Genomic DNA, 25,048 nt, shown 5'->3' on the forward strand with positions numbered 1-25,048 from the left:
CAGCGCTGTGGTCCATTGATCACCTCTCCGGTTTGAGCCTGTCCAAAGACATGCTTGTCAATTGGTGATTCTAAAGTGCCTGTTGGTGTGATGGAAGTATTTAAAAAAGTGACGGCAGGGTGTGGGGACGGGAGCTGAGCCGAGGAAGCCTTCATGCATCAAATACCAAGAAAGTCAGGGGAACACCGGGGAGGACGACAACAAAACTAAAACAAGGAGCTAAGAACTTAATCACAAAAACTTGACTTCACTACCGTATGTTTTCTATGTTTTTGTCACTTTTTACATAATCAAAGTCAAAGTAATGTCAGTACTTCCAAGCTTTAAACCCTGCATGGTCGTACTCTCTCCTGCACTCCATATTATCCTTTGTTGATCTACACACGTCTGTTGCTGCCACGGACGTCGCACGCTCGTACGTCATTGTCATGAGACACTCTCGCGAAGAAAATGACGAGGATTAGTAACGCAGTAATGTAGCCTGCTTACGGGAAAGTAACAGTAATCTAATTACCTTTTTTGCAATAGTAATCCCTTACTTTACTCGTTACTTGAAAAAAGTAATCAGACTATGCGTGTTGTCCATCTCTGATCCACATACAGAAAGTATCATAGAAAGATTTAAGGTATCGTGCCACATTTGACCTCTGACCTCTTGTTCATGGTTAATAAATTAAGAGTCAAAGTGAAAGACAAATTTGAAACTTTGTTACTTACTACCGTTGTTTGGAATATATGGGAATATAGGGAATTATATATTATTATTTAAAGAAAGGACTCACATGTTTTCATTTCTAGTCTTTAAAACCTGTCTCTACCCATCTAGTATTAATTCCTTCTGGGTTACAAGTATGTATATTATGCACACACACAAACACACATGCAGCTATTACCTATTTCTTGTTTTTATACCTAAGATGAGTTGAAGACATTTTTCAAACACATGTAAAATGTGGCCAATTGTGTTTATTGGGTAAAGGAAAAGGTAGAAGGGGGAAAAGGGGGGATAGAAAGAAGGAAAGAAAGGGGAGAGAAAACTACGGAAGCGTAGAGCTGCCACCCAGGCAAAAGAAAAATACAAGTGTATCACGTTATAACGTGAAAAGTTTATTGTTCTAACAAGATACTTTTCCTGTTTGTACAATATACTATCAGGTTCGTACAATATAATTATCACGTTCGTACAATATAAATATTATTTTGTACGAACGTGATAATTATGTATATTGTAATAACGTGATATTATGTTGTTCAAACGTGAAAAGTATATTGTACAAACATGATAGTATATTGTACAAACAGGAAAAGTATCTTGTTAGAACAATAAACTTTTCACGTTATAACGTGATACACTTGTATTTTTCTTTTGCCTGGGTGGCAGCTCTACGCTTCCGTAGAAAACCCCAACAATCCCCTCTGAGCAAGCACCAGGCGACAGTGGATAGGAAAAACTCCTTTAAAGTGAAAGGAACCTAAAGGAGAAACCTATGGCAGAACCAGGCTCAGGAGGGGGCAGTCAACTGCCGGAACTGGTCGGGGGGTGAGGGTGAAAAAAGAAAAAGGAGGAAGGGGAAGGGGAAGGGGAAGGGGGAAAATGAAAATGGAATAGAGGTGGAGGAAGACGAGGTTACATCAGGTGAGAAGCAGCAGTGTCTCTCCTCCAGAACCAGAAGAAGCGTTTTGTCTTCTTTTTCAGATACTCTTCCACGAGCACCTTTTTCTCAATGATGAGGGTTTTTAGCTCATCCATTGTTTCTGTGTTTTCTTTCTCAAGTTTGTTACATCTTTTCACCATGTCTTCTAATTGTTCTTGTTTTTCTTTAAGATGGTCTTTCAGTTCTTTAACTGTTGCCTCCTGTATTCGCTTTGCATTGTGCACATCTGTGTGCATGTCTTCCAGCTGCTGGTTTCTCTTCTGGATATCTTGAAGTCTACACTGCAGGTCTTTATGTGTTTTCTGTTGTTCTTGCTTTTGCGCCTGGATTTCAGTGTTTTTGTGCTTCAAGGTCTTAGAAAGTTCTTCAAGTTCGGTATTTTTTCTCAGCATTTTATTGATGCTACTCTGCATCGCTGAGCATTGATTTTCCAGTTTTTTCTTTTCTCCTTCCAGTACAGTTGTTTTGTACTTTGTTTCATTATACAATTCTTGGAGTTCTTCATTTTTCCTCTGGAGAACAAGTTTTTCTTCTTCCTGTTGTATTTTCTGTTGGTCTTTTTCTTGAAGCAGCTCATTATTTCCGTGCACTTTTTTATCGAGCCTGATTTGGAGCGATCTGTGTTTTTCCTCCATCTCGTCAAGCTTGGAGTCCATTTCCTTCTGTTTCATTTCCATTTGCTTCTTGTTTTGAAGCAACTGTTGATTTTTGTGCAGAGTTTTGTCATGCTTCACCTGCAGAGCTTTGTATTTTTCCTCCATTGCTTGGAGTTTGCTCTGCAGGTCTCTCTGCTCTACGGGCTCTTGTTTCTTGTCTTGGAGGAACTCTTTATTTCTCTCCAGTGCTTCATCAAGAATTACTTGCAAGCCTTCATTTTGTTTCTCGATGTTCCTCAGCTTGCAATCCATTTCTTTCTGTTGTATTTTCTGTTGGTCTTTCTCGTGAAGCAACTCTTTATTTTTGAGGAGTGTTTCCTCAAGAGTTATTTGGAGCATTTTGCATTTTTCCTCTAAGACTTCAAACTTGCGGTCTGTTTCTTTCTCGAGCATTTCTAGTTGCTCTCTCTCTTGAATGAACTCTTTATTTCTGTGCATTTTTTTATCGAGCCTGATTTGGAGCGATCTGTGTTTTTCCTCCATCTCATCAAGCTTGGAGTCCATTTCCTTCTGTTTCATTTCCATTTGCTTCTTGTTTTGAAGCAACTGTTGATTTTTGTGCAGAGTTTTGTCATGCTTCACCTGCAGAGCTTTGTATTTTTCCTCCATGGCTTGGAGTTTGCTCTGCAGGTCTCTCTGCTCTACAGGCTCTTGTTTCTTGTCTTGGAGGAACTCTTTATTTCTCTCCAGTGCTTCATCAAGAATTACTTGCAAGCCTTCATTTTGTTTCTCGATGTTCCTCAGCTTGCAATCCATTTCTTCCTGTTGTATTTTCTGTTGGTCTTTCTCATGAAGCAACTCTTTATTTTTGAGGAGTGTTTCCTCAAGAGTTATTTGGAGCATTTTGCATTTTTCCTCTAAGACTTCAAACTTGCGGTCCGTTTCTTTCTCGAGCATTTCTTGTTGCTCTCTCTCTTGAATGAACTCTTTATTTCTGTGCATTTTTTTATCGAGCCTGATTTGGAGCAATCTGTGTTTTTCCTCCATCTCGTCAAGCTTGGAGTCCATTTCTTTCAGTTTCATTTCCATTTGCTTCTTGTCTTGAAGCAACTGTTGATTTTTGTGCAGAGTTTTGTCATGCTTCACCTGCAGAGCTTTGTGTTTTTCCTCCATGGCTTGGAGTTTGTTCTGCAGGTCGCTCTGCTCTACGGGCTCTTGTTTCTTGTCTTGGAGGATCTCCTTATTTCTTTCCAGAGCTTCATCAAGCATAACCTGCAAGCCTTCATTTTGTTTCTCGATATTCCTCAGCTTGCAATCCATTTCTTCCTTTTGTATTTTTTGTTGGTCTTTCTCGTGAAGGATCTCTTTATTTCTCTCCAGAGCTTCATCAAGCATTACTTGCAAGCCTTCATTTTGTTTCTCGATGTTCCTCAGCTTGCAATCCATTTCTTCCTGATGTATTTTCTGTTGGTCTTTCTCGTGAAGCATCTCTTTATTTTTGAGGAGTGTTTCCTCAAGAGTCATTTGCAGCATTTTCAGTTCTTCCTCCAAGACTTCAAGCTTGGAGTCCGTTTCTTTCTCGAGCATTTCTTGTTCCTCTCTCTCTTGAATGAACTCTTTATTTCTGTGCACTGTTTTATCGAGCCTGATTTGGAGCAATCTGTGTTTTTCCTCCATCTCGTCAACATTGGAGTCCATTTCTTTCAGTTTCATTTCCATTTGCTTCTTGTCTTGAAGCAACTGTTGATTTTTGTGCAGAGTTTTATCATGTTTCACCTGCAGCGCTTTGTATTTTTCCTCCATGCCTTGGAGTTTGCTCTGCACGTCTCTCTGCTGTGTGGACTGTTGTTTCTCTTCTTGGTGGATTTCTTTCAGTTTTTCCAGAGCTTCGTCAAGCTTCTCTTGGAGCTCCTGATTCTTCTTGAGCATGTTTTCCTGTTTTATGCTCTCTTTTTTCTCCTTTTGGAGCAGATCTTTATTTTTTTCCAGAGCTTTGTCAAGCTTCTCTTGGAGCTCCTGATTCTTCTTGAGCATTTTATCCCCTTTAATGCTCTCTTTTTTCTCCTTTTGGAGCAGATCTTTCATTTTTTCCAGAGATCCATCAAGCTTTTCTTGGAGCTCCTGATTCTTCTTGAGCATTTTATCCTGTTTTATGCTCTCCTTTTTCTCCTTTTGGAGCAGATCTTTATTTTTTTCCAGAGCTTCGTCAAGCTTTTCTTGGAGCTCCTGATTCTTCTTGAGTATTTTATCCCCTTTAATGCTCTCTTTTGTCTCCTTTTGGAGCAGATCTTTAATTTTTTCCAGAGCTCCATCAAGCTTTTCTTGGAGCTCCTGATTCTTCTCATCTTGGAGATCCCTTTGTGTCTCCTCAATAATACCCTGTTTTTCTTGAAGCTGGTAGGATAATTCTTCTAATTTAGCGCTCTTTCTCTCATTTTCTTCCGTCAGGATCTTAATCTTCTCTCTGTTCATGAGATTTTCATTCTCTATTTCTTCCAGTCGCTTTTCCTCTAATTCTACCTGTTCATCCCAAGGAAGAGAGCTGATATAAGGGTCTAGGGACTCATACCATGGAATAGAGCTTGGGTCAACTTCTTGTCTTTCTTGCTGTTTCTGAGACATGTTGGAGTCTGTATACCGTGAGTACGGAAAGGATCCAAATGTTTGAAAATGCTTTACTGGTGAACGTTTGAATGCTGCTAACACAAGTGCTGCAAATAACGGACTAAAAGTTGTACATCCTCACCCCTATTTAAGGATTCATGAGGATCAAAGGATCAAAGGATCAAAGCTTTAGAAGCCTGTGACATCAGAATTCCATAAGCCAATGAGGTTGTCACATGACATTTTTGAATGATGTCATATTTTTGTATGAATTTTTTTTAAATAACATCAACATTCCGTAAGCCAATGAGGTTCTTACATGACTTTTGAATGAGGATAATTTTTTACTTGGAAAATTACCAATAAAGTTTCAATCCCTGTTATTTTTGTAAAAAAAAAAAAAAAAAAAAAAAAAAAAAGTATTATTGCAATAACGTACAAAGTGAGTAAAGAAAGTAAGTAAAAGTACAGTTTTATTTATACAGCACCTTTCAAGACAAATTAATTTTGTTTGCGTTGTATTGGTAACTCGTTGAACTGTTACTGGGTATCATAACCAGACAGTTTGCACATACAGTGAGTGAAAGCATTGGGTGGACTGAATCAGGCTAAATTAAATCGATAGAACTGAGTGGAGTTCTATCAATTGTATTGATCAGAGAGTTAGAACAACAACTAAAATAAACTTTGATTAATCTGAAAGGAACTAATATAGGTATTCTGGTAGCTTATACAAAACAAATTTTGGTTTGTTTTTCTGTTTGACTCTTTGTTTTATTCAATATTACAATTTATATGATAGTATTATGGGTTTGTTAAACTGTTCCATGTGAAAATATTGGGAAATGAAATATCACAGCTAGAACTCAATGAAAGTGTAAATTCAGAAGAAGTTTTGGCCTTTTCCTCATTAATGCACATCATAGATAACTATGTAATGTGTCTGTTGCACACTTTGTATGTCAGGAATAACCACAAATGTGTTGTCTTACAAACGGCTGTATCATGTCTTTGCATCCCCAATAAACGAGGATAACAAAACTCCTGGAGAGCAAAAAAAAAATCTGGTTCTTGTTTTTAAGACAGTCACCTTTAGTTTCACGCTGAGTGATGCTGGATTGTTGCAGACAAACCTGATTATGTTTCCCACTGGGTTTTATACTTCAGAGGCAACACAGAGTAAAGAGAAGCATTGTTATTTCAGTTTAACTTTAGTCTCAGTTTAGTTTTATCCCCTTGTAAATTTGATAAGAGCCAAATTGAGGAAACAAACTCAGTGTGTGGCCAGAAAATGCCATGGTGGCTTACAAACACATGTCACAACAAAATATGAAGGATAAGACAACACACGTATAACGGAAAGAGACGCCACGACCTTGCCACGGTGCCATGAACGCCCAGGTTTGCAAATACAATAACTTGAAAACGAAGCAATGTTGTATTTTCAAATTGATACCATAGATACATCTAACACAAGACTCGAAAAAGTTTGAATCTTCGTGACCTTGACCTCAAGGTCTGATGCCAAGTCTTGTCACTGGAGATTGAGGTGATGCAGGATTTTGACATTTATTCTATATGTGCAGCTACTAAGAGGCTGAAGGATAACACTGATATTTTTATATTTTCATGGAGCTGCTCTCAAAGCTTTGTCATCTCACGTCAGTTCCTATAACTTAGTCCTGGTCCTGCATCACAGTGTGTAGTGTGGAATAACACTGTGATAGTGTCAGAAATTTAGCTTGATCATCTGAGCATAGCTGCTGCTGCTACTAGCCAGCAAACCGAAATGCAGCATGTAGTGATGCACTGACGCAGGCATTTGATTTGGTATTGGACACACTGCACTCATAAAACCTGGTGTCTGTCGCATATGTGTTTGCGCTGCAGGTAATTAAAAGTCCTGGGTGTTTTATCATTGAGTCAAATGATCATACTGTTACACTCCTGTATCTTCTCCTGAGGGCTGGAGGGGAAAGCAAAACCTGACCATTACCAATTTATCATATAGGCAGGAGACCTTTGGTCAAAAACAATTATTAATCCATCTGAACTCATTAATATTTGCAGGTACAGCTGTGTTCTGGGATATCCTACACTTCCATGTGCAAACATGGATAGCCTGAGGTTAAGAAAGGAGCAAGAAGGTGGTCCCATGAGAGTGCAGTTTTTGTTATGGCCTGCAGGGGGAGGCAATTTCCAAACAATTTCTTACTGAGTTTCATTTAATACAACACTATGTTTCGGTCACTAATTGTGGTCTTTTTTTAGTTATTTAGGTAGAGAGGGCCATGCCTTACAGCATCGTTACCCTGCCTCTAACTTAGGAGTGTGCAGTCAAAATGTGGAAAGTGTTCAGTGTTATAAATATCTCCCTTTTGATTCAAAGCTGAATTTCAAAGCAAACACTGAAGATGTGTGCAGAAAGAGGCCCCAGCGGCTCTTGTGTTTAAGAAGGCTTTCTTGTTTCCACGTTGATGAAACCATGATGGTTTTATTTCATCGTGCTTTTATTGAATCTGTTTTGTCCTTTTTGGTGTTGTGGTTTGGATAGTTATCTGAAAAGAGTTCAGAAACTCTCTCAGATTGTTAAGTGGTCTAACAGGCTGATTGGAGAACCACAGCTGAATTTTCCTGTACACCAGACAGTTACAGCGGTCAGCTGGTTTAATTTTTCTTGATAATCCTTTACACAGTGAGAATCGTTTTCTTCCTCCCGGACAAAGGTTTCTGGTCCCAAACTGTAAAACAACAAGGTTTAAAAAGTCACATTTGTGGATTATATGATGGCCAAAATTAGTGTTAATTTTTGTTGTCAGTATTTTTTGCTGTACTTTTTTGTTTTCTGTTTTTTCTTCAATTCACGAGAACAAATCTACCTACAGTTACAAATAAAATAGCTGAACCTTAAAATGTTCAAATCAAGGATTCCCAGAACTGTAGTTCCTAACCCAGCGTCCACATAGAAGTTATTGACAAATTGAAAAAGAAAGTTGGTTGCAAAGTGGTTTGCAGAAGAAAAGGCTTAAAAAACACATGTGATATGAACTTTGTTTGTTGATACATTAAAACTTATTTGTAATCATCATAAATGAATCATCTTTAAAATATACAAGACACACCAAAAAACATTTTAAGCCATTGCATCACCTTCTGTGGTGAATTTATCTCAGAAACAAATTGTTCTCAACACCAGTGGATTTATTTTTCATATGTTCCAGATGTGAAAGGTGGTGGTTTTAAACTTTGGAAAACTAATGCTGTCCAAATCAAATCCGTCACCATGGAGACAAGGATAATAGTCCCGTGACACCCTGTACATCAGACAGTGCACCAGCTCAGACAGAAATCATCTATTACAATCTGGCATTTGAGGTGAAATAAACACTTATCTAAGGTCATTTCAGCTCTCAATGCCACCGTGGCTGTTCAGCGTGTTCGGTCCAGACAGAGTCAGTCGGAGGACGCCAGAGAGGAAACATCAGTCCTGGTTTCTCAGGTTCTTAATTCTGAACCGCCTCAGAGCAAGTCAGGTAATATCTGCAAGGGATGGATTTTCTCCAAAATGAAATACTCTGTTTGAAGATGAGACCATGTCAGAAAATCGATGTTGTTCTTCTTTTATATGCTGAACAGACTGGATCAGTAATCACACCAGCAGAGGCAGGAAGTGTGTTTCCCAGGGTTCAGAGCTGGATGGCTCCTCTGTTGCCTCTCTCAGCTGGGATCAGTCCAGTCTGGGGCTGCTGCAGGCCATGTTGGGTCAGGTGGAGTCGGATTTGGACGCACTGAGCCCTGATACAGCACCAACATCTGCACAGAGTCCCAAAAAGCACAGAACACAAAGCCTTACTGGATTTTCTGTGGCCTTGGTCTCTACACTGGGACGTTTGGTGCACCTCCTTAAAAAGGTACTGCCGGATATCAAAAAAGGTTTTGTCACACAAGCTTGTGGAGATTATTATTCAAACTAAAGATAATCCATGCAGGCTTTACTCACATAAACAAAAAATAAGAGCATGGTACCATTGTCACTGCATCTTTTAGTTTATAGGATATAGGATACATTCATTTCTTATTAAATGTTTGTTTTATTTAAAAAGTCATGTCATCAATGGGGATGCGAGGAGACACGAATTCCTAGTTTGAAATCTTTAGATAGCAGCAAAGGCACATTTTAGAAATGCTTGATGTGTAAAATGTTTGTTACTATTACTGATTTAGCATCACTAATGCTGAAAGTCTCATGTAAATATGCTGAAGCACAGTTCTTATCTTTTTCAGGGGTCTTCACATCAATAAATAGAATCAGTTTTTAAATTTTAGGGCAGGTTTGCTTTGATGCAAATATTTGCAGTCTGCTATATGTGTTTAAAAAAAAACACAGGGCGCTCATGTACCCAAACTGGTATTTAAAGGGTTAAAACAATGAAAATATAATTAAAACTTGATATGGATATTTTAAGCAGAAGTAGTTTTAAAAGACTGACTTGTTTAAAGTGAAAAAAAATATTAATATACAACATTTTTAGAGCACTTTTTGGGGCTGGACCATTTATGGTCCCGAGGACCACGAAAGGGTAGGACTTTTAAGTTTTACAGAAGGTTAAACAGACACAAAGTGATGATGTCAGGAAGAAGAACTGACTGACTGAAGATCAGATGATGTAGATGATTAATTATCTTTGCTGCAGGTTTGCTGGCTCTAATGCATCTTCTTACAGTTTTGAAAGAGAAACCAGGGATGGCAAAACACAGGTACACAAACACACACACACACACACTGTGCATTATTTACATGTCGTTGCTTGGATTTGAAAAAAACTTTTATTGTCAATAGATGGACAAGGAGAGAGCTCGAGAAGGTTGGTTTGCATTGTCTGCTCACATGAGGTGACAAGAAGGACAACCCAGCATACCTGAAGATGTTTATTACACGGAGTGTTCTTACTATTTTTATCTGTGTTATTAATGATTGAATTAAAATGTTTTGACTTTTATACATTGTTTTTTGTCTTCACTGTGACAAGTTTCTTTCTCAATTTGACGGACGTGACCCACATTTCCAATTTATTAGAATGAACTTCTGTTTGCCATTTTTTTGGGTTTTCCTCCACAGTGTTACATCTGAGTACTTAGAAAACCCTACAGCTGAGTAATGTGTGAGCAGATGCAATTAATTTTTAATCTGTCTTCATTCAGTCTTACTTTCTTGACTATATGGAAGTTTGATTTGTGGTGGAGTTGAAATCTGAAAATACAGTCTGCATCTCCACCTGTTCGTTTATGTTTGAGGCTGTTCATTGGTTTCCTTATCTCACATATATGAAGGTTTATAAAACTGTTTTAATGTATAATGAGTGCCTTGCAAAATGTGCTTACACCTCTGGTGGTAAATGGACTGATTCTTATATAGCGCTTTTCTACTCTCCCGGAGTACTCAAAGCGCTCTATACAACATGCCTCATTCACCCAATCACACCCATTCTCACAAGCACTTTATCTTTACGTAGTGCTTTCTAAGTACATTCATACTCCGATGGAAGCAAGTTGGGGTTAGTATCATGCCCAAGGATACTTGAGCCAGGGATCGAACCACCAACCTTCCAATCAGTAGGTGACCAGCTCTACCTCCTGAGCTACAGCTGTGGTTATGTAGTCTCTAGTATAATATGTACATGCAGTGAATTTCTTTTTTGCTCCAGTTTGCGCTTTTTTTTGCGCCAGTTTGAAAGTTTGTACATTTCCAGTTTAGAAATATCTCTATTTATAGAAAGAAAACTAAATTAAAATCAGGCTTTATTTGACAAGCATATGCTGGCATCCATGAAAGAGTGAAATTTAGACGCAGACACTCTCCCATGATGCCAGTGGTTTTACTTGGAACCCCTGTTGGTAATGACACATGCGGTTTTTCAGACCTTAGCTCATGATTAATAGTAGGTAGGTCAGCTACCACCTCCATAGAGAACAACCTGCACTAGGGTTTAAATAGCTGGGACTCTCCACCTTTTTGTTTTTCAAGCTGAAGAAACCACTTGGATGAGAAGTAAAATGTTTTAAAGGAGTCAGGCTGCTTTTTTTTTTCAAGGTCTTAAGACAACCATGACTAGGAACCTACACAGACATGGAGTCTTGTAGATTTCAAACGACATGCAGATAATATAACGACTGTATCCAGTCTTTGTTTATCTTGGGTCTGTGTTTGAGTCCTTCCTGGCAGATAGAACAGTTCATTTTACCTGAGATTTACTGCTTAAAGCACATATGGATAGTATAATGGATCTAGGCAATCAAGATTTGAGACTTGCAACATAAGAAAATGTAATTTTTCAGAAGCTGACCACGCTGCAGCTGTCAGCCAGCGACCAGGAAAGCGAGCCGGGCGAGCTCATCTACCGCGTCACCAAACAGACGAGCCTGGGACACCTCGAGCATGCTGCCAGTCCAGGTAGACCAGACCTATATGTCAGTGTTTTTAGAAAGGACACAAAAGTAAAGATGAACGCCAAACTAAACCAAACCAAACTTTTCCCACCGCTTGGTGAGTAGTTGGCATCCTACATGCAAACTGCAGATGACTATGGCAATCTGATTGCAACCAAAGCAATCACAATTATGTTTTTGGTGCAGCAGACCCTGATTTCACCTGGCAACCACCACAAACCAGTGGCTTTACCCCCAAAGTTGCCAGGGGTGTGCAGCGCTGTGGTCCATTGATCACCTCTCCGGTTTGAGCCTGTCCAAAGACATGCTTGTCAATTGGTGATTCTAAAGTGCCTGTTGGTGTGATGGAAGTATTTAAAAAAGTGACGGCAGGGTGTGGGGACGGGAGCTGAGCCGAGGAAGCCTTCATGCATCAAATACCAAGAAAGTCAGGGGAACACCGGGGAGGACGACAACAAAACTAAAACAAGGAGCTAAGAACTTAATCACAAAAACTTGACTTCACTACCGTATGTTTTCTATGTTTTTGTCACTTTTTACATAATCAAAGTCAAAGTAATGTCAGTACTTCCAAGCTTTAAACCCTGCATGGTCGTACTCTCTCCTGCACTCCATATTATCCTTTGTTGATCTACACACGTCTGTTGCTGCCACGGACGTCGCACGCTCGTACGTCATTGTCATGAGACACTCTCGCGAAGAAAATGACGAGGATTAGTAACGCAGTAATGTAGCCTGCTTACGGGAAAGTAACAGTAATCTAATTACCTTTTTTGCAATAGTAATCCCTTACTTTACTCGTTACTTGAAAAAAGTAATCAGACTATGCGTGTTGTCCATCTTTGGTCCACATACAGAAAGTATCATAGAAAGATTTAAGGTATCGTGCCACATTTGACCTCTGACCTCTTGTTCATGGTTAATAAATTAAGAGTCAAAGTGAAAGACAAATTTGAAACTTTGTTACTTACTACCGTTGTTTGGAATATATGGGAATATAGGGAATTATATATTATTATTTAAAGAAAGGACTCACATGTTTTCATTTCTAGTCTTTAAAACCTGTCTCTACCCATCTAGTATTAATTCCTTCTGGGTTACAAGTATGTATATTATGCACACACACAAACACACATGCAGCTATTACCTATTTCTTGTTTTTATACCTAAGATGAGTTGAAGACATTTTTCAAACACATGTAAAATGTGGCCAATTGTGTTTATTGGGTAAAGGAAAAGGTAGAAGGGGGAAAAGGGGGGATAGAAAGAAGGAAAGAAAGGGGAGAGAAAACTACGGAAGCGTAGAGCTGCCACCCAGGCAAAAGAAAAATACAAGTGTATCACGTTATAACGTGAAAAGTTTATTGTTCTAACAAGATACTTTTCCTGTTTGTACAATATACTATCAGGTTCGTACAATATAATTATCACGTTCGTACAATATAAATATTATTTTGTACGAACGTGATAATTATGTATATTGTAATAACGTGATATTATGTTGTTCAAACGTGAAAAGTATATTGTACAAACATGATAGTATATTGTACAAACAGGAAAAGTATCTTGTTAGAACAATAAACTTTTCACGTTATAACGTGATACACTTGTATTTTTCTTTTGCCTGGGTGGCAGCTCTACGCTTCCGTAGAAAACCCCAACAATCCCCTCTGAGCAAGCACCAGGCGACAGTGGATAGGAAAAACTCCTTTAAAGTGAAAGGAACCTAAAGGAGAAACCTATGGCAGAACCAGGCTCAGGAGGGGGCAGTCAACTGCCGGAACTGGTCGGGGGGTGAGGGTGAAAAAAGAAAAAGGAGGAAGGGGAAGGGGAAGGGGAAGGGGGAAAATGAAAATGGAATAGAGGTGGAGGAAGACGAGGTTACATCAGGTGAGAAGCAGCAGTGTCTCTCCTCCAGAACCAGAAGAAGCGTTTTGTCTTCTTTTTCAGATACTCTTCCACGAGCACCTTTTTCTCAATGATGAGGGTTTTTAGCTCATCCATTGTTTCTGTGTTTTCTTTCTCAAGTTTGTTACATCTTTTCACCATGTCTTCTAATTGTTCTTGTTTTTCTTTAAGATGGTCTTTCAGTTCTTTAACTGTTGCCTCCTGTATTCGCTTTGCATTGTGCACATCTGTGTGCATGTCTTCCAGCTGCTGGTTTCTCTTCTGGATATCTTGAAGTCTACACTGCAGGTCTTTATGTGTTTTCTGTTGTTCTTGCTTTTGCGCCTGGATTTCAGTGTTTTTGTGCTTCAAGGTCTTAGAAAGTTCTTCAAGTTCGGTATTTTTTCTCAGCATTTTATTGATGCTACTCTGCATCGCTGAGCATTGATTTTCCAGTTTTTTCTTTTCTCCTTCCAGTACAGTTGTTTTGTACTTTGTTTCATTATACAATTCTTGGAGTTCTTCATTTTTCCTCTGGAGAACAAGTTTTTCTTCTTCCTGTTGTATTTTCTGTTGGTCTTTTTCTTGAAGCAGCTCATTATTTCCGTGCACTTTTTTATCGAGCCTGATTTGGAGCGATCTGTGTTTTTCCTCCATCTCATCAAGCTTGGAGTCCATTTCCTTCTGTTTCATTTTCATTTGCTTCTTGTTTTGAAGCAACTGTTGATTTTTGTGCAGAGTTTTGTCATGCTTCACCTGCAGAGCTTTGTATTTTTCCTCCATGGCTTGGAGTTTGCTCTGCAGGTCTCTCTGCTCTACAGGCTCTTGTTTCTTGTCTTGGAGGATCTCTTTATTTCTCTCCAGAGCTTCATCAAGAATTACTTGCAAGCCTTCATTGTGTTTCTCGATGTTCCTCAGCTTGCAATCCATTTCTTCCTTTTGTATTTTCTGTTGGTCTTTCTCATGAAGCAACTCTTTATTTTTGAGGAGTGTTTCCTCAAGAGTTATTTGGAGCATTTTGCATTTTTCCTCTAAGACTTCAAACTTGCGGTCCGTTTCTTTCTCGAGCATTTCTTGTTGCTCTCTCTCTTGAATGAACTCTTTATTTCTGTGCATTTTTTTATCGAGCCTGATTTGGAGCGATCTGTGTTTTTCCTCCATCTCATCAAGCTTGGAGTCCATTTCCTTCTGTTTCATTTCCATTTGCTTCTTGTTTTGAAGCAACTGTTGATTTTTGTGCAGAGTTTTGTCATGCTTCACCTGCAGAGCTTTGTATTTTTCCTCCATTGCTTGGAGTTTGCTCTGCAGGTCTCTCTGCTCTACGGGCTCTTGTTTCTTGTCTTGGAGGAACTCTTTATTTCTCTCCAGTGCTTCATCAAGAATTACTTGCAAGCCTTCATTTTGTTTCTCGATGTTCCTCAGCTTGCAATCCATTTCTTCCTGTTGTATTTTCTGTTGGTCTTTCTCATGAAGCAACTCTTTATTTTTGAGGAGTGTTTCCTCAAGAGTTATTTGGAGCATTTTGCATTTTTCCTCTAAGACTTCAAACTTGCGGTCCGTTTCTTTCTCGAGCATTTCTTGTTGCTCTCTCTCTTGAATGAACTCTTTATTTCTGTGCATTTTTTTATCGAGCCTGATTTGGAGCAATCTGTGTTTTTCCTCCATCTCGTCAAGCTTGGAGTCCTTTTCTTTCTGTTTCATTTCCATTTGCTTCTTGTCTTGAAGCAACTGTTGATTTTTGTGCAGAGTTTTGTCATGCTTCACCTGCAGAGCTTTGTGTTTTTCCTCCATGGCTTGGAGTTTGCTCTGTAGGTCTCTCTGCTCTACGGGCTCTTGTTTCTTGTCTTGGAGGATCTCCTTATTTCTTTCCAGAGCTTCATCAAGCATAACCTGCAAGCCTTCATTTCGTTTCTCGATATTCCTCAGCTTGCAATCCATTTCTTCCTTTTGTATTTTTTGTTGGTCTTTCTCGTGAAGGATCTCTTTATTTCTCTCCAGAGCTTCATCAAGCATTACTTGCAAGCCTTCATTTTGTTTCTCGATGTTCCTCAGCTTGCAATCCATTTCTTCCTGATGTATTTTCTGTTGGTCTTTCTCGTGAAGCATCTCTTTATTTTTGAGGAGTGTTTCCTCAAGAGTCATTTGCAGCATTTTCAGTTCTTCCTCCAAGACTTCAAGCTTGGAGTCCGTTTCTTTCTCGAGCATTTCTTGTTCCTCTCTCTCTTGAATGAACTCTTTATTTCTGTGCACTGTTTTATCGAGCCTGATTTGGAGCAATCTGTGTTTTTCCTCCATCTCGTCAACATTGGAGTCCATTTCTTTCAGTTTCATTTCCATTTGCTTCTTGTCTTGAAGCAACTGTTGATTTTTGTGCAGAGTTTTATCATGTTTCACCTGCAGCGCTTTGTATTTTTCCTCCATGCCTTGGAGTTTGCTCTGCACGTCTCTCTGCTGTGTGGACTGTTGTTTCTCTTCTTGGTGGATTTCTTTCAGTTTTTCCAGAGCTTCGTCAAGCTTCTCTTGGAGCTCCTGATTCTTCTTGAGCATGTTTTCCTGTTTTATGCTCTCTTTTTTCTCCTTTTGGAGCAGATCTTTATTTTTTTCCAGAGCTTTGTCAAGCTTCTCTTGGAGCTCCTGATTCTTCTTGAGCATTTTATCCCCTTTAATGCTCTCTTTTTTCTCCTTTTGGAGCAGATCTTTCATTTTTTCCAGAGATCCATCAAGCTTTTCTTGGAGCTCCTGATTCTTCTTGAGCATTTTATCCTGTTTTATGCTCTCCTTTTTCTCCTTTTGGAGCAGATCTTTATTTTTTTCCAGAGCTTCGTCAAGCTTTTCTTGGAGCTCCTGATTCTTCTTGAGTATTTTATCCCCTTTAATGCTCTCTTTTGTCTCCTTTTGGAGCAGATCTTTAATTTTTTCCAGAGCTCCATCAAGCTTTTCTTGGAGCTCCTGATTCTTCTCATCTTGGAGATCCCTTTGTGTCTCCTCAATAATACCCTGTTTTTCTTGAAGCTGGTAGGATAATTCTTCTAATTTAGCGCTCTTTCTCTCATTTTCTTCCGTCAGGATCTTAATCTTCTCTCTGTTCATGAGATTTTCATTCTCTATTTCTTCCAGTCGCTTTTCCTCTAATTCTACCTGTTCATCCCAAGGAAGAGAGCTGATATAAGGGTCTAGGGACTCATACCATGGAATAGAGCTTGGGTCAACTTCTTGTCTTTCTTGCTGTTTCTGAGACATGTTGGAGTCTGTATACCGTGAGTACGGAAAGGATCCAAATGTTTGAAAATGCTTTACTGGTGAACGTTTGAATGCTGCTAACACAAGTGCTGCAAATAACGGACTAAAAGTTGTACATCCTCACCCCTATTTAAGGATTCATGAGGATCAAAGGATCAAAGGATCAAAGCTTTAGAAGCCTGTGACATCAGAATTCCATAAGCCAATGAGGTTGTCACATGACATTTTTGAATGATGTCATATTTTTGTATGAATTTTTTTTAAATAACATCAACATTCCGTAAGCCAATGAGGTTCTTACATGACTTTTGAATGAGGATAATTTTTTTACTTGGAAAATTACCAATAAAGTTTCAATCCCTGTTATTTTTGTAAAAAAAAAAAAAAAAAAAAAAAAGTATTATTGCAATAACATACAAAGTGAGTAAAGAAAGTAAGTAAAAGTACAGTTTTATTTATACAGCACCTTTCAAGACAAATTAATTTTGTTTGCGTTGTATTGGTAACTCGTTGAACTGTTACTGGGTATCATAACCAGACAGTTTGCACATACAGTGAGTGAAAGCATTGGGTGGACTGAATCAGGCTAAATTAAATCGATAGAACTGAGTGGAGTTCTATCAATTGTATTGATCAGAGAGTTAGAACAACAACTAAAATAAACTTTGATTAATCTGAAAGGAACTAATATAGGTATTCTGGTAGCTTATACAAAACAAATTTTGGTTTGTTTTTCTGTTTGACTCTTTGTTTTATTCAATATTACAATTTATATGATAGTATTATGGGTTTGTTAAACTGTTCCATGTGAAAATATTGGGAAATGAAATATCACAGCTGGAACTCAATGAAAGTGTAAATTCAGAAGAAGTTTTGGCCTTTTCCTCATTAATGCACATCATAGATAACTATGTAATGTGTCTGTTGCACACTTTGTATGTCAGGAATAACCACAAATGTGTTGTCTTACAAATGGCTGTATCATGTCTTTGCATCCCCAATAAACGAGGATAACAAAACTCCTGGAGAGCAAAAAAAAAATCTGGTTCTTGTTTTTAAGACAGTCACCTTTAGTTTCACGCTGAGTGATGCTGGATTGTTGCAGACAAACCTGATTATGTTTCCCACTGGGTTTTATACTTCAGAGGCAACACAGAGTAAAGAGAAGCATTGTTATTTCAGTTTAACTTTAGTCTCAGTTTAGTTTTATCCCCTTGTAAATTTGATAAGAGCCAAATTGAGGAAACAAACTCAGTGTGTGGCCAGAAAATGCCATGGTGGCTTACAAACACATGTCACAACAAAATATGAAGGATAAGACAACACACGTATAACGGAAAGAGACGCCACGACCTTGCCACGGTGCCATGAACGCCCAGGTTTGCAAATACAATAACTTGAAAACGAAGCAATGTTGTATTTTCAAATTGATACCATAGATACATCTAACACAAGACTCGAAAAAGTTTGAATCTTCGTGACCTTGACCTCAAGGTCTGATGCCAAGTCTTGTCACTGGAGATTGAGGTGATGCAGGATTTTGACATTTATTCTATATGTGCAGCTACTAAGAGGCTGAAGGATAACACTGATATTTTTATATTTTCATGGAGCTGCTCTCAAAGCTTTGTCATCTCACGTCAGTTCCTATAACTTAGTCCTGGTCCTGCATCACAGTGTGTGGTGTGGAATAACACTGTGATAGTGTCAGAAATTTAGCTTGATCATCTGAGCGTAGCTGCTGCTGCTGCTAGCCAGCAAACCGAAATGCAGCATGTAGTGATGCACTGACGCAGGCATTTGATTTGGTATTGGACACACTGCACTCATAAAACCTGGTGTCCTTCGCATATTTATTAAATCCAGGTCTCACAATCTGGTGATAATAAATTCTGTAATTCTGTTTGCTCAGCAGAACTCTCGTTGAGCAAATTATGTTTTAAAAAGTGGCAGCACATCCTGCTCTGCCTGAATATTCTCCAGCAGAGTAAATGTGTCTGTGTGAAGTGCAAAGAAGAAGCTCCATCACTGTTTGTTCCGAAATTAGCCACTCTACCTCCACCTGCTGGCTTGCACATCTCATCGCAATGCAGCACTCAGGTTTGTTTGGTAGGCACTGAAAATATGTCACATGGTTCATTTATTCTCGGCCTGTGATGTGTTTGCGCTGCAGGTAATTAAGTCCTGGGTGTTTTATCATTGAGCCAAATGATCATACTGTTACACTCCTGTATCTTCTCCTAAGGCTGGAGGGGAAAGCAAAACCTGACCATTACCAATTTATCATATAGGCAGGAGACCTTTGGTCAAAGACAATTATTAATCCGCCTGAACTCATTAATATTTGGAGGTACAGCTGTGTTCTGGGATATCCTACACTTCCATGTGCAAACATGGATAGCCTGAGGTTAAGAAAGGAGCAAGAAGGTGGTCCCATGAGAGTGCAGTTTTTGTTATGGCCTGCAGGAGGAGGCAATTTCCAAACAATTTCTTACTGAGTTTTATTTAATACAACACTATGTTTCGGTCACTAATTCTGGTCTTTTTTTTAGTTATTTAGGTAGAGAGGGCCATGCCTTACAGCATCGTTACCCTGCCTCTAACTTAGGAGTGTGCAGTCAAAATGTGGAAAGTGTTCAGTGTTATAAATATCTCCCTTTTGATTCAAAGCTGAATTTCAAAGCAAACACTGAAGATGTGTGCAGAAAGAGGCCCCAGCGGCTCTTGTGTTTAAGAAGGCTTTCTTGTTTCCACGTTGATGAAACCATGATGGTTTTATTTCATCGTGCTTTTATTGAATCTGTTTTGTCCTTTTTCTTGGTGCTGTGGTTTGGATAGTTATCTGAAAAGAGTTCAGAAACTCTCTCAGATTGTTAAGTGGTCTAACAGGCTGATTGGAGAACCACAGCTGAATTTTCCTGTACACCAGACAGTTACAGCGGTCAGCTGGTTTAATTTTTCTTGATGATCCTTTACACAGTGAGAATCGTTTTCTTCCTCCCGGACAAAGGTTTCTGGTCCCAAACTGTAAAACGACAAGGTTTAAAAAGTCACATTTGTGGATTATATGATGGCCAAAATTAGTGTTAATTTTTGTTGTCAGTATTTTTTGCTGTACCTTTTTGTTTTCTGTTTTTCTGTAATTCACAAGAAGAAATCTACCTACTAGGACTGGGCTATATCATACCGTTCACGGTAATACCGGTGTTATTTTGGGCAAGGATAGGAAAATGAAATATTGCGATAGAATATGGGTAAAACGCGCATGCGCAGTGCCTATGTGTACATACGCACACAGTGTTGCCAACTTAGCGACTTTGTCGCTATATTTAGCGAGTTTTCAGACCCCCTAGCGACTATTTTTAGAAAAAAAGTCGCTAAAAAAAGACGTGAAAGCGCATATAGCTTTTACTCTCAACAAGCAGCGGGTGCTGTAACGCAGTCAGTTCTTCTTTTACTCTTATGCTGTTTTGTGGATCACAAGGTTTAAAACTACTTATAAACACACACACACAAAGTAACTCCACCAGAGTGCCTATTTCGGGTCACTTTTGCCTGTCCAAGCCCGGATAAAGGAGCAGGGTTGGAATTGTGACATTAAAAAAACAACAATTGCTAAAATAAATTTAATTTGTAGTTCTAAATAAATTCTAAATGCATTTAGGACGTTTTTTTACTCACTTTATGTCTCTTCCACGATGTTATTTCTCTCTCCAACAACATAGATTACAATTACATTAGCATGACCAATTATGCAAATTAGCTGATGACGTCATTTAGCGACTTTTAGCGACTTTTAGGACAGCCAATAGCGATTTTCCTTACTGAGGAGTTGGCAACACTGTACGCACATGGCGGTGACGCAGAATGAGAAGAGCGAAAACGAATGGTTAAATGAAATGGATGAACCAGAATTGGTTTGTAAAAATGCTGCAACTTCAGTGGTGTGGAACTGGTTTAGCTTTCGTCCGTCAGATACACAACAAAGCACTATTTTTGGTAGAGCATGCTAGCGGGCCGTCGTTATCACCGTGTTGTTTGGAAAATACGGCACACTTAAAATCAATCCTTTGATTTTTCTGAAAATCGACAGTGCCCCTAATAATCCCGTGTGCGTTATGTATGAATTCTGGTTGTGTTTACTGACCTCGAAACGATTTTATGTGGTACACGGTGCTCGAAAATCTGTCAAATGTTTTAGTACGACTTTGCTAAACTACGAACCTGCACCGCTTGATGGATTGTCGGAGCTTTACGGCTTCCGTAGGCTGGAGCCTCGCGGAGTGATACTACTGTGCTTCAACATAATATTACCGTATTGTGTGTGTGTATAACCTCTTTTTAAGTTTTGTGGATATTATGCATGCTTATGCTGAGGATATGTCGGCCAATTTCCACTGGAAATGTCTTTTGGTTAAACTGTCAGCAAGGAATTTTCACTGTTACATTTTTATATAACTTTAATGTACGTAAAAACAGCTGCTTGTTTAAGTGAAAATACATTGATGGGGTTTTTTGCACTAATAAAGTTGTGGAGTTGTAAAGTATTTTGTCTAGTGTCAATTATATCGTCAGTTATATTATTATCGCAAATTTTCAAATGTATATCGTGATAAATATTTTTGTTCATATCGCCCTGCTCTATTACCTACAGTTACAAATAAAATACCTGAACCTGAAAATGTTCAAATCAAGGATTCCCAGAACTGTAGTTCCTAACCCAGCGTCCACATAGAAGTTATTGGCAAATTGAAAAAGAACGTTGGTTGCAAAGTGGTTTGCAGAAGAAACGGCTTAAAAAACACAGCTGATATGAACTTTGTTTGTTGGATACATTGAAACTTATTTGTAATAATCATAAATGAATAATCTTTAAAATATACAAGACACACCAAAAAAAAAATTTAAGCCATCGCATCGCCTTCTGTGGTGAATTTATCTCAGAAACAAATTGTTCTCAACACCAGTGGATTTATTTTTCACATGTTCTAGATGTGAAAGGTCGTGGTTTTAAACTTTGGAAAACTAATGCTGTCCATTAACAGAATAGAAAAGTTAACTACTTTCCCTTACTTTTGTTGGCTGAATCTCAATGTCGAGATGAGATACAGAGGCAAACACGTTTTTTAGTTGGCATTGTGATGTTGGATATGCTGATTTCTGTGTTTTGAGCCAGTAGTGAGGCGATGCTTCTTAACAGCTGTATTTTTGCTATGATGGCTACATCAGGGAAGCTGAAATTAAAAAGAAAAGCTTCCTGCTCAGCTGAATCATAGTGTGACATTGTGAATGAAATACAGTGGGGCAAAAAAGTATTTAGTCAGCCACCGATTGTGCAAGTTCCCCCACTTAAAATGATGACAGAGGTCAGTAATTTGCACCAGAGGTACACTTCAACTGTGAGAGATAGAATGTGAAAAAAAAATCCATGAATTCACATGGTAGGATTTGTAAAGAATTTATTCGTAAATCAGGGTGGAAAATAAGTATTTGGTCACCTCAAACAAGGAAAATCCCTGGCTCTCACAGACCTGTAACGTCTTCTGTAAGAAGCTTTTCTGTCCCCCACTCGTTACCTGTATGAATGGCACCTGTTTGACCTCATCATCTGTATAAAAGACACCTGTCCACAGCCTCAACCAGTCAGACTCCAAACTCCGCCATGGCCAAGACCAAAGAGCTTTCGAAGGACACCAGGAAAAGAATTGTAGACCTGCACCAGACTGGGAAGAGTGAATCTACAATAGGCAAGCAGCTTGGTGTGAAAAAATCAACTGTGGGAGCAATCATCAGAAAATGGAAGACATACAAGACCACTGATAATCTCCCTCGATCTGGGGCTCCACGCAAGATTTCATCCCGTGGGGTCAAAATGATCATGAGAACGGTGAGCAAAGATCCCAGAACCACACGGGGGGACCTGGTGAATGACCTGCAGAGAGCTGGGACCAAAGTAACAAAGGTCACCATCAGTAACACACTACAACGGCAGGGAATCAAATCCCGCAGTGCCAGACGTGTTCCGCTGCTGAAGCCAGTGCATGTCCAGGCCCGTCTGAAGTTTGCCAGAGAGCACATGGATGATACAGCAGAGGATTGGGAGAATGTCATGTGGTCAGATGAAACCAAAGTAGAACTTTTTGGTATAAACTCAACTCGTTTGAAAGTCCTGGAGTGGCCTAGCCAGTCTCCAGACCTCAACCCCATAGAAAATCTGTGGCGGGAGTTGAAAGTCCGTGTTGCTCGGCGACAGCCCCAAAACATCACTGCTCTTGAGAAGATCTGCATGGAGGAATGGGCCAAAATACCAGCTACTGTGTGTGCAAACCTGGTAAAGACCTATAGTAAACGTTTGACCTCTGTTATTGCCAACAAAGGTTATGTTACAAAGTATTGAGTTGTATTTTTGTTATTGACCAAATACTTATTTTCCACCCTGATTTACGAATAAATTCTTTACAAATCCTACCATGTGAATTCATGGATTTTTTTTTTTCACATTCTGTCTCTCACAGTTGAAGTGTACCTCTGGTGCAAATTACTGACCTCTGTCATCATTTTAAGTGGGGGAACTTGCACAATCGGTGGCTGACTAAATACTTTTTTGCCCCACTGTACCCAGTAATGAATTCTTGCACTGTGAGAGTCCCGCTTTAAAACAAAGATGATTTCTGATGTCTGTCAGGCCACCAGTCTGATCACCAAGAAGGAGCTGCTGACCATGGACCCGGACACAGATGATGGACAGCTGGTTTATGAAATCACCACAGAACCAAAGCACGGCTTCCTGGAGAGCAAGGTGAAACCTGGCAACCCCATTACCACATTCACACAAGGTACAGAAGCACTCTCTGTGGCCTTTATATTTACAGCAGTAACATTTTAACTTATTAGATAACCCATCCCTCCTGACTTCTCCTCCTCAGACAGCTTCAATTCTTGTCCACAAAAAGAGTCATTTCATCAAATTTATCCAGAGAGTCTGTATTTATAGTGTTGATCCTTCTTCTTTGAAATGTTTGCAACTCTCTGTGGCATGCTGGACCAATCAGGGCCAAATCCTGATTGGTCCAAAATATTATTTTGGTTAAATATTGACTATTTAAGAGGCTGAAAATACTTATTTATTTTATTTTTCTTTGTGAGGCTGAAAATACTTTTAAGTTTGCCCATCATTACTGAACATGTTGTCTACAGTTTCTGCAGTTCAGCTGTTTTCAGTTAAGTTTACAAAGAATGGACAAACCTCACTGTGTTTATGTTGAACCATTTTTGCACTACATTTTTTGTACTATTTTGATACCTACAGCTCCTAAATGGTCTGAGGCACAGTTTAATGTTGGACCTGAGAAATCGATTAAAACAGACACATAAAAAAGTGACACATAAAACAAACATTGTTCATTTCTAATTTAGTTTCATTCATTTCATCATTAACTTGCACTCACACTACTACACTGCCGTTTTAGGTTCAGGCCATTAGGTGGCACAGTGCACTTGTGGCAGGATAGTGCTAACGTGTAAGCAAGATAGAAGACTGGCATCCTTGCTGGTATCCAGTTAGGGAAGCAACACAGTAATAGGAGAATTCTGAGTAAAACCAAAGTTACTTTCCCTAGTAACAAGTTACTTTGAAAGTAATGAGTAACTTGAAATAACTGATTTACTTTTGATAGAAGTAACAATAATGTAACTAAGTTACTAATTTAAAGTAACTTACCCAACACTGGTTACGGCTGATAGTCTCTTCTTTTAAAGCACATGTTTTGAGTGATCAAAGTAGGGAAAGCACGTGTGTAATTATTAGTGGTCACTGTGGGTGGGACTTAATATAAGTGAGCCATGATAACATCTGTGCTTTTTGCTTTAAGGCCTTTTAGAGTAAAGAACTATCAATGTCTCCCCCGGACGAGAGTGACGACCCTGGGATATTCAAACCAGTTTGGTGCGTGGTAGAGATTTAGTCATTGTTGATGGCCAACTTACCCTGCAGTTTGCTCAGAGCTGAATTTTTAAATGTAATACTGCGGCCAAGATTTTTATGGCAGTACCACACAGGGTGGTGTTTTGGTTGGATTGTTTTTATCTGCTTTTGTTGACTTTGACTGATGTTAGCAGAGAACAGTGTTGGTGCCGAGTTTTGATTTGTTCACAACCAAATAGTTTTTTCTTTTCCAGCACATCCCAGATTTGCCACAGTTTGGCACAAACTGGAACAAGCCACGTTACAAGAAGGGTGTTCACTCAAAAATAGTTCTATTAAACACTACAAAGGACTGAGCAGTTCTTCTGGGCCACCTTTTATAGCCTTGAAGGCCCAGGCAAACTGCTTCAGCTGACAACCTTCCCATCTCAGCTAATCATCAGCAAGATTAAGCAAGGACCTCCCTGGAAACAGGAGGCATCTGACCAGTTCACCTCCTGGGCACCTCCCAGGGGATTTGGTTTTGCTGAGGAGGCCCGGGCAGACTCAGGACATGCTGTAGAGATTACATCTCTCAGCTGGCTTGTAAGCACCTTGGTGTACCCCTGGAAGAGCCGGAAGAGGTGGCTGGGGAGAGGGAGTTGTGCTCTCTGTTTAGACTGCGAGGGGAGAGATGGGTGGATATTTTATTAAAT

At 39.2% G+C, this 25,048-nt stretch overlaps 3 protein-coding genes and 1 long non-coding RNA gene across 4 annotated transcripts in view; 2 read left to right on the forward strand and 2 right to left on the reverse strand.

The window, feature by feature from the left end:
* Positions 1–1,373: 1,373 nt before the first annotated feature.
* Positions 1,374–5,002, reverse strand: LOC148101433 (uncharacterized). Its single transcript, XM_087845620.1, has one exon. It carries the CDS (start codon positions 4,871–4,873, stop codon positions 1,628–1,630), a length of 3,246 nt encoding a protein of 1,081 aa, XP_087701746.1. The 5' UTR covers positions 4,874–5,002; the 3' UTR covers positions 1,374–1,627.
* A 3,745-nt stretch (positions 5,003–8,747) lies between these two features.
* On the forward strand, positions 8,748–9,795 carry LOC148101434 (uncharacterized). The gene is made up of 3 exons (XR_015719566.1): positions 8,748–8,766; positions 9,550–9,613; positions 9,696–9,795. It is a non-coding gene; the product is annotated as an uncharacterized LOC148101434 (long non-coding RNA).
* A 3,134-nt stretch (positions 9,796–12,929) lies between these two features.
* Positions 12,930–16,558, reverse strand: LOC148101435 (uncharacterized). Its single transcript, XM_087845621.1, has one exon. The coding sequence runs from the start codon at positions 16,427–16,429 to the stop codon at positions 13,184–13,186; it is 3,246 nt and encodes a 1,081-aa protein (XP_087701747.1). The 5' UTR covers positions 16,430–16,558; the 3' UTR covers positions 12,930–13,183.
* Positions 16,559–23,134: 6,576 nt separating this feature from the next.
* Positions 23,135–25,048, forward strand: part of boc (BOC cell adhesion associated, oncogene regulated) — a 48,383-nt gene continuing 46,469 nt past the window's right edge. The window contains exon 1 of the mRNA XM_006794537.3: positions 23,135–23,228. The gene's annotated coding sequence lies outside the window, so the exon portion shown is untranslated. The remainder of the gene's footprint in view (positions 23,229–25,048) is intronic.

Source organism: Neolamprologus brichardi, chromosome 9 (genome assembly GCF_056152115.1).
Source record: "Neolamprologus brichardi isolate AB-2024 chromosome 9, ASM5615211v1, whole genome shotgun sequence".
Classification (NCBI taxonomy): Eukaryota; Metazoa; Chordata; class Actinopteri; order Cichliformes; family Cichlidae; genus Neolamprologus; species Neolamprologus brichardi.